This window comes from Austrofundulus limnaeus, unplaced genomic scaffold, assembly GCF_001266775.1.
Source record: "Austrofundulus limnaeus strain Quisiro unplaced genomic scaffold, Austrofundulus_limnaeus-1.0 Scaffold31, whole genome shotgun sequence".
Classification (NCBI taxonomy): Eukaryota; Metazoa; Chordata; class Actinopteri; order Cyprinodontiformes; family Rivulidae; genus Austrofundulus; species Austrofundulus limnaeus.
The window spans coordinates 2,901,799-2,911,066 of NW_013952433.1; the positions used below are offsets into that span (position 1 = coordinate 2,901,799).

The window sequence follows — 9,268 nt, forward strand, 5'->3', positions numbered from 1 at the left end:
CTAAAAAGACATTCATAGTTTTCAAGAGTTAGTTTTACAAATTGTTTGTCAGTAATAGTTTCAATATTTTCATGAATCAGGCCACCACAACTAAAGTAACTTTAAATAAATTACCCACTTGTTGTTTGTTTTTCTGCACGGATGATGATTTTAGTTCAGAGCATCAGTTTACAGCAAGAACAGGTTGTTTGTCCCAGACCTCTGAGCCGGTTGTGACTGAGCTAAACTCCATCTCACTCCTTCCTAACATTATGGGTCTAATTACCAGCAGGCGACCCAAAGTGAGAAGCCGTTTTCACGAGGAGTTGTGGCATTTTGAGTCTGCAACATAATGCAGCACACGTTCAYTTATCACCAGATTTAGTTTTTATCACTGAAAAATTTATCTGTGTGCTTTAGTTAGTTTTGTTATTAAATYATGAGCAAACAGTTACTCAGAACTTCTCAGAATCCTTCTAAAATTAAAATTTAACTGAGTGGAACAGATCAAACTCAGGTGGGTGAGTCTGATTCTACGTGACGGTAGCTCTGCTTCAGAGTCACACCAGCCTGTGGGATTCCAGTTTCAGCCTTTTTGCCCACAGCAGAACAACATGAGATCTCATTTAGAGCCATCTGCATGATAAGACGTGACCCTCAGACAACACGGCAGCTCGGCAGCCACTTCGCTGGGCCCGGTGGTGACATGGTGGCAGGGGAACTTCAGAGACCGCCAGAAGGCAGAGGTGGAGTGCGACGGATTTCCCAAACCCCTCCTGCAGACCACAGACGACCGAGGAAGTCCCGCAAAAAGCTCCAAGTCGTCATCTGTGTTCTGCTTGTAGAGCTGTGTGAAAGATTTACTTTCTTTGGGATTATATGCAACATGATTATATTTTGTACTGTGAAGCTGGGCTATGGCAACTACCTGGCAGCAACGGTCAACCTGTGCTTCATCGGAGCCAGCACCCTGACGCCTGTCCTGGTTGGCTGGTTCGCAGACACCTGCTTAGGACGGACTAAAGTGCTCTACTTGTGTGCTCTTCTTCATTTCTTTGGTAAGAGAYGGTTTCATTCATTATTTATCACATTTTAAGTCTAAGATGCAATGAAGCCAATAGGCAGCACAAATTACTGCATCTGATTTTATAAAACAACGTATTTGAAAAAGAGRGAGTGTGCAGAGTGTTTGATGCCGGCGCACCTCCTTGTGTTCTTCAGGCACAGCCATGCTGCCCGTGGTTGCATTTCCATTTGAGGATTTCTACATCGACACTCATCACATGACCCACAAGCTGGACCCTCTGGAGCAGCAGATCTTGTTCTACACGGGCCTCCTGGCTGCTGCGCTGGGCATCGGTGGCATCAGGGCCATCCTCTGTCCCATGGGTGCCTACAGTCTGCAGAGCTACAACCAGCACCAGCTCCTATCCTTCTTCAACTGGTGGGTTCAGCAACTGTTACGACCCCAAGCGACGGGTTGACATTGTTATTGTTCAGTTCAATTCTGTTTATTAATACAATGCCAAGCCACAAAAGGGAGCTGTACAAAAAAAAAAAAAAACAATTTAAGGAAGCCAGCAGATTGCGTTAAGTCACTTTGTCGCAGCCTCCAATCCTGAGAAGCACATTGGTGAAAGTGGAGAGGAAAAACTCCCTTTTAACAAGAAGAAACTTCCCGCAGAACCAGGATCAGGACAGGAGGCCATCTGCCTCGACCAGCTGGGTTTGGGGAACAGGAAAGGGACACAAACAAAAAAGGACTGGTCCAAGTGTATTTATTTCTAGATGAGAGACAAAGAAAACACGTTATTGAAAGAAATAATTACAATTAAACATGTAGAGGAGAGAGACTAAAGATGTCAGCAGAAATGTGCTCACTTTGTGCTCCAGCAGTCTAAGTCTATAACAGCAGAACTAAAGAATAATTCAGGAAACCTAAGTCTAACTACACGGTTTATCAAAAAGGAAAGTCTTCAGTCTAATCTTAAAAGTAGACGGTCAGCCTCACGGACAGAAACTGGAAGTTGGTTCCACAAGAGAGGAGCTTGATAACCGAAAGCTCTGCCTCCCATTCTACTTTTAGAAACTCGAGGAACCACAAGTAAACCTGCAGTCTGAGAGCGAAGTGCTCTGTTAGGAAAATATGGAACAATATCTTAAATATGAGATGGAGTTTGGTTGTTGAGAGCTTTGTATGTTAGAAATAGGATTTTAAATTCTGTCGTGAAATTGACAGGGAGCCAGTAGAGAGAAGATCTACTGATACTAATAAACGGCATAATCATTTTAGACAAAATGTCCTACAGATAAAACCGCAAAAAAGTGAACAAGTGGTTGAAAAATGAACCACRAAGTGTAGAAGTGTGTGAGTGTGTAATGTTTTAATTCATTCCTTCCAGGTTCTACTGGCTGGTGAATCTGAATTCCATGGTTGTGTTTCTGGGCATTGCTTACATCCAGCAGTCGGTCGCCCAGAATTTGGCCTTCCTCATCCCCTTCACCTCTGTGCTGTTGGCTCTCATTGCCATCCACATGATGCGCAACAAACTCACCTACAAACCCAAGCAAGGTGACACAAATTACAAAAACACGTGGATTCCAATTAAAGCTCAGCGACGGACAACCTGTTTCTTCTTGCTTTTGGCTGCTCTCAGGTGGATCGTTGCTGACCACTCTGGGAGTTTTCCTGAACTCGTTCAAAATGTGCTGCCTCCACCATCGTCACCTGAGTGGAGACGCAGTGTCCTGGCTGGACAGGGCCAAAGAGAACAACGGCGGCCGCTGCAGCGAGACTCACGTGGAGAACGTCAAAGTCCTGATGAAGCTCTTTCCTCTTTATGGGCTTCAGCTGCTGTACAGAGCTTGCGTCACACAGGCAGGTTCACTGTGAACAAATCGCGAGCTCAAATCATCAACTGGGCAAAGAAATTAAAGAAGTATTTTCCACAGATTGCCTCGGGTTACTACATACAGACCATGAACTCCAACCTTCACCTGAACGACATGCTGCTGCCCATCGGTGCCATGAACGTGATCAGCATCCTGCCTCTGCTGCTCTTAGCTCCTCTCATGGAGTTTGTGGCAACCTGCCTGCTCTCGGTGGAGAAAACTCCTCTGGCGCCGGCTAAGGTCATAGGTAAGTCAGCCACACAAACACAGCAGTCCACACATGATAACCTCCATCATCTTCACCTAAATGCCAATGTGCTTCTCTCACTCCCATCCTCTGAAATCACAGCCCCCTTTCTCATCACCCCACCCCTGTCCGTCCTCCCCTTCTAGCTCTGGGCCACGCCTGCGCCGCTCTGTCCGTCCTGCTGGCAGGTGTGTCAGAGCTGCACAGGAAGGCGTACCCCCAGGTGGAGCAGACCCTATCGGGGAAGGTTCTGCTCGTGTCGTCCATGCCGTGCTTCCATCTGGCGCCTCAGTACGTTCTGCTGGGCGTAGCCGAAGCTCTCGTCACCCCCGCGTGTGAGTAAAACGAGGCCTCCCCACCCATCCCCCACCTCCCGAGGACTTCGGATGAGTAAAACTTTTTAGATTTCCTCTCTAGGTTCCCTCATATCCTTCCAGCTGACCCCGAGCCACATCAGAGGAATCTCCCTGCACTTCCTCGCTCTGTCATACGGAGGGGGCTGTTTTCTTGGAGCCCTCGTCGTCCAGCTGGTGTACTTTTGCTCTGGAGGTAGAAATCATAGCCACTATGTTACTTTTCTYCCCACTTAAACCAGTCAGTAGTGAGGAAAAAATGTTTTAATCTCGTAACAGGAAACTTCTACCCAAACTCACTGCACGATGGAAATCTGGAGAGATTCTTCTTCCTGTTGGCCTCACTGATGGCCATAAATACTGTGGCATTTTGGAAAGTGTCATACAGGTACAGTCCATTATTTAGGGCGGAGCTAGAGTGTGCCACCCCCAAATGATTGACAAGTGGGGTGGGGTGGGGTTTGAGTGTGGCATTTGAAATATGGGCATTTAATTATAAATCTTTTTTTGTTAGCTGAGTTAGCTTTCAGTATTGGCTACCATCACACCAATTTCAGCTCAATATTTCAAAAAATGTCTGAGTTGTAGCCATTTGAAATTWGCTTTGGCAGCCATCTTGGATTTTGTATTTGAAATTAGATTTAGTAAAAGGTTGTTTCTTGGCTAATACCATGCTAATTTTCAGTTGTGTGTTTAATTATCTGTGTTTTGTTCTTTTAAGTTAGAATTTACAGTCAGCATGTTTTGTTTTTATCATTCTTAGTTACGATCACGCAATTTTTTTTGCTCAATATGTCTTAAAACAGATAAATTTGAGCCATTTAAATTTAGCTGTAGAAGCCATCTTGAATTTTCAAATCCAGAGTTGTTGTTCTTTTTGTATGTGCCCCCCCTAAAAACACCTTGGCCACCCCATGCAAAAATGTCTAGCTCTGCCCCTGTTAGGATGTAATGAAGTAAGAACAGGATGTATTCAGGCTGATTGTGACCCATTCTTGGTGTCTCCTGACCTCTCGGTTTTAACCCTGTGGTTGTTTAGGTACCTGGACCTGAGGGTGCGCGGTGAAGCARTGACCAGCAGCTCTCTGACTGAGAAGCTGCTGCATTACAAGGCCACTCTGCGCTTCTACGACACAGTCGAACACCTGTCCATCGACTCAGATTTATGACTGGCTTCATCCAGCTCTCTCCTGTTAGCGGCGCCGGCGCTGCACTTTGCTGTGTTTTAAATTTGACATACAGGAAGAAAACACGGACATAAAAAAAATAACAGAAAATAAAACTAACAAAAAACAAAAGCATCCTTTTATATCAAGCCTTTTTATTTTCTTATATGTAAACATTTTATTGCTGTAATGCAGGTTTTGACAAAAAGCATACAAAAGAAATATTTCAATTGAAAAGCGTGATTACATGAAGCAAATTTACTGAGTAATTCCACCATGTTTTACACTTTAGAAATAATATCKCAAAAATATGTATTGCATTCATGATGATTCAAGTCAAGGGACAAAAAAATGCATCAAAACCTCGTACTTCTTTTAGATTCTTCATTTCAGTTATGAAAAAAAAAATAGAAATTAGCCCTAAAAATATAGTGCAAATAAATGTTTCTCTGGAATGTTTTCATTGTCCAGTTCCTTGYAGTTTATTTGTGTTTGTCTAACTTCCATATGTTCTAAATGAGCACCGACGAAGGTGAATTTAACATATTGTCAGAGTTGCACCAAGATCAACAGAAAAGCCTGGGTAGACCGGCTCAGTGAAGCTGGTCTGGATCTGGTGCAGGAGCGTGGGCCGGCGGTCAGGGCTTGAAATGCTGTAGAAACTCAGCTTCCCTTCATCGTACTCCAGTAGCACGCCCAGTATGCGGGAGTGAACCGCTGGGATGTGGTCTTTGTGTAGGTTGTTGTGCCAAAACCTGCAGCCGGAAGGAGAGCAGATCAACTTCCAGGACAGCTTATTGTGGCCGAAGCAGCTGTCTTTGCCCGAGCCCTTTCTTCGTATGKTCTTGTACGACACGGCCGCCTCGACGATGCCGCCGTCCCACTCCACCTCCCAGTAGTGGTTTCCCYGAAGGCCCGTTCGGCACAGAGCCTGGTAGTAGTAGGTGAATCTGTCGGGGTGATCAGGATGAGCCTGGCCCGTTATTCCCCATGACATCTCTTTCTTTGTTCTTGTCACGTAAAGACACGCGTTGACRGTGTCTGGATCCAGCTCCAGTTTGGTGTCTGAAGGGGAAAATAAAACCAGTTCTGCCAYTGAAGCTTTCCAACGTGTTCGTAGAGTCACTTAAAATACTTACTCCTACGAAGAAATAACATATCCTCTCTTGATGTGCTTTCCACGCAAGGCCTTTTTAGAATCTGTGACACTGAAACATATTGATACATTTTAGGAAAAAACAGATCAATGAAGTTTAATTTGAATTAAAGGCCTATAGTTCTTTAAGAAATGCATATTGCCCACCACCTTTCCTTTCTATGTTTTAGAATAAAATGATCTTATGTTAAGAATGACAAAGCTGCAGTTGGTTTTGGTCAAACTTTTGAGATGTCACTGTCAGAGTAATGTACGTGTTGTGAATGAATCTTTACTCCTACATCAAATTTAAGCAAAAATGGTGCTTAAATGGTGGTGTAAAACCTCACTGTGTATCATAGCTCTGTTRTGTGTACTGTAAATATAAATGCTCCATATTTTTATCTGTATTTTGACTGTAATTTTAACCATGTCCTGTTGTGTCTGTCTACTGTACAGCACTTTGGTTGGCCTTGTGCTGTTTAAAGTGCTTTATAAATAAAAGTGGTATGGTATGGTAAAAACATTGCCCACTTTTCCCATTCAATTATACTTACTTGTAATAGTTGTAAAATCCCTGAATGATTCATCCTTTTCTTTGTCACACATCCTTTTCAGTTCGTCTACCTGCGCGGTCACAAACCCCGTCAGTGTATCGAGTGGCTCTTGCGTGTTTGTGAACGCAAGAAGGTCACCAGGAAGGGCCTGGAAATCCTGCAAGAGCGAAACAAATTCACCGTGCCGTGGCCTTTAGATGAAACTTTTCAAAACAAATTCTAAAAAACGTGACCAAATGAGGTTCRTTCAGTCACCTGAAAAAACTGAATGGGATCATCTGTGTGAGAAATCWGGCTGAGTTCCTTCTTCATTCTTTTCAGTTCAAACACGTCACGCTGCAGTGGCCCGAGGTGACCGTTCATCCAGTCCACTCCAGTTTTCTCCAGTTCTCCAACTTTCTCTCTCATCTCGGAGCATTTCTTCTCCAGATAGAGGCCGAATAAAGAGGTATGTTCTGTGCAGTGTTGCTCAAAGTCATCGCAYGCCTCCCAGGCAGCATCCTTGTAACAGAAAACACATTTATTCTCAACCTGAAGTGGAAAAAAAATAAAAACAATCGTTTGTATTTGAACCGAATGACTGAGTCGAGGGAAGAAAACAACTTTTGCACAGGAAACATCTGTTGCATCCAAATTTCGCGCCCCTTATTTAGTTCCTCTTCTTTGTTACCGCAAATGATTTGTTTGCTTGCATCTCGATTGCAAATAAATAAAAAAAAAAAGGAAAACAAAATCAAAACACTGAAATGTCAGGGGCAAACATAAGGAGGGGCCAGGGGGGACAGTGGCCACACCCAAAATATTGGCGCTTTTCTGAAACTAACATGGCCTAAAAAGTAAAAATGGAAAAGTTTGGGCAAGTGCAGTAGCAAAATGAGCATAGTTCGTTGTTATGCTTTTTTACTTATTCCCAGTTTTGGACATTCATAATTATATATAAATTGGAAGATTTAGAGGTTTTAAACTTAAAMAAATTATTTTAGTAAATGTTTTATACACTTTACCCTTTCAAATTGAAGGGGGGAAAGGGCTAACATGGAACATTTTATGGCCTTACATGTTTGCAAAAATACAAAACTCATTAAAACTAGACAGTTGTGGAACTATCTGTTTTGGTCCAAGCACATCATATATTCAGTTATCTGTAAAATAAACTGAGGTACATCAGCTTGGTTTTGTTGTGCCTCCCCAGGATTTTCAGTGCCCCCTTTAAAACCTTTCCCGAGACACCGTTGAAAAATGTGTTGTTGAACAAAGTCCGAGTTTAAATCTCACTCTTATAGCGTCTGCAGCATCCGTCAGCCGAGCCATTTTACTCTTTGAAACCTCCATTTTGTGTTCAATTTGCTGCCTGATCCAATCCAGATGTTTCTGAAAAAAAAAAAAGGGCAGAAATCTTTGAACTTTGAAGAACTTTATTGGTGATTAACACGGTTTGAAGATATGTCCGAAGCGATTTACCCGTTTTACGTGCACTTCTGCTGCCACCTCTACAACGTTGTGATCTCTGTGGTCCACCACACAAAGCGGGCACAGCAGCTGCTCGTCAGAACGACAGTAAAACTCCAGGCGTCTGTTGTGACGCGAGCAGATGCTCTCTTTGATTCTGTTGGAGGCCTGGATCAGATGGTGCTTCTTCAGCGCCGCCACGTCAAGATGAGGCTGCAGATGTTCCTCGCAGTACGAGGCCAGGCACGTGAGACAGAACATCGCAGCTTTTTGTTTCCTCTGAGTGCAGGCGTCACACTGCACATCGTCTGGTAAAGAAGCAGAGACGTCTTCAGCAGCGGCTGCACTTGGGCTGGTTTTCTTCTTGTGTTCTTCCAACAGGCCGGCCAGAAGTGTGTTCTTCTGAAGAGCAGGCCTTTTCCTGAAAGTTGTCCGGCACTGAGGGCAGCTGTACTTTCCTTCATTGTCTTGTTTTGTGTCCCAGAAAGAATTAATGCATCTCATACAGTAACTGTGTCCACAGGCGGTGGTGACTGGTTCTTCAAGTGTTTGTAGACAAATAACACAGTCGAACAGCTCTGACCTGTGAGCCATGATTTCTCCCGCTCACACTGAAGTTTCAGTTTCCTGTTATCTGGCAGCAGCAGCAGTGGGAGGGCTTCCCACCCAGCTTTGCTGTCTTAAAGTGAACAATCCAGTTCCTTTAGAGGAAGTGTTCAACTCTTTCTTTCTGTTTAGGTTTTAAATTTGTTATGAGCAGTRGTGGGCAGCATTAATCTAAAAATTAGTTCCACTAGCCCTAAAACACAAACTCAAATATTTAGGTCCCCTAATTCTAAAGCACTAATGCACTGCAAGTTTTAGCAAAAGCTAACTCTAAAGCACAAAAATAACCCAGTCAACCCATGAACATCCTTTGCCATGTTGCTCTCTTAAGACTATCACTGACATTCCACAGCCTTATCTGGGTTCATATCCAGGCTCTGGAATGAACTCCTTTTTAATCTGCGCTCCCTTGATAACATTGTCTCTTTCAAGACGCTCCTAAAAACTCACTTTTTCTCTCAAGCGTTTAGCTAACCATTTCACCATTTATTGCCAGCCTACCTCCATTGTAAATACTCGCCAATCTGTTTTTTTTATTATTGAACTTACGTTATATTTTTCTCTCCCGCAATTATGTTTTTGTGTATTATTGTATATTTTTGCCCTGCATTGACCTTGTGTTTGAGTTACAATTTTAGAAATTAATTCTTGATTTGACGTTTCAATTTTTGTTGCTAATGTGTAATTTTGTTTTTCTGTTTAATTTTATTCTTTCCACCATTTTTATACTGTTAATGATTGTACAGCACCTTGTGAATATATTTCTGTGAAAGGGCCTTTATAAATAAAAACTCACTCACTCACTCACTCACTCACTCACTCACTCACTCACTCACTCACTCACTCACTCACTCACTCACTCACTCACTCACTCACTCACTCAC

The 9,268-nt window shown here is 43.2% G+C and overlaps 2 protein-coding genes across 2 annotated transcripts; one reads left to right on the top strand and one right to left on the bottom strand.

Moving 5' to 3' along the window:
• Positions 1-568: 568 nt before the first annotated feature.
• On the top strand, positions 569-5,066 carry slc15a5 (solute carrier family 15 member 5). Its single transcript, XM_014005611.1, has 9 exons — positions 569-1,037; positions 1,201-1,423; positions 2,382-2,551; positions 2,637-2,857; positions 2,932-3,118; positions 3,265-3,453; positions 3,536-3,667; positions 3,751-3,859; positions 4,511-5,066. The coding sequence occupies exons 1-9, from the start codon at positions 620-622 to the stop codon at positions 4,638-4,640; spliced, it is 1,779 nt and encodes a 592-aa protein (XP_013861065.1). The 5' UTR covers positions 569-619; the 3' UTR covers positions 4,641-5,066.
• LOC106515690 (tripartite motif-containing protein 47) lies at positions 4,776-8,515 on the bottom strand. Its single transcript, XM_014005612.1, has 6 exons — positions 7,791-8,515; positions 7,605-7,700; positions 6,585-6,830; positions 6,330-6,486; positions 5,777-5,845; positions 4,776-5,702 (listed from the first exon to the last, which is right to left on the bottom strand). Exons 1-6 carry the CDS (start codon positions 8,370-8,372, stop codon positions 5,176-5,178), a joined length of 1,677 nt encoding a protein of 558 aa, XP_013861066.1. The 5' UTR covers positions 8,373-8,515; the 3' UTR covers positions 4,776-5,175.
• Between the last annotated feature and the right edge of the window lie 753 nt (positions 8,516-9,268).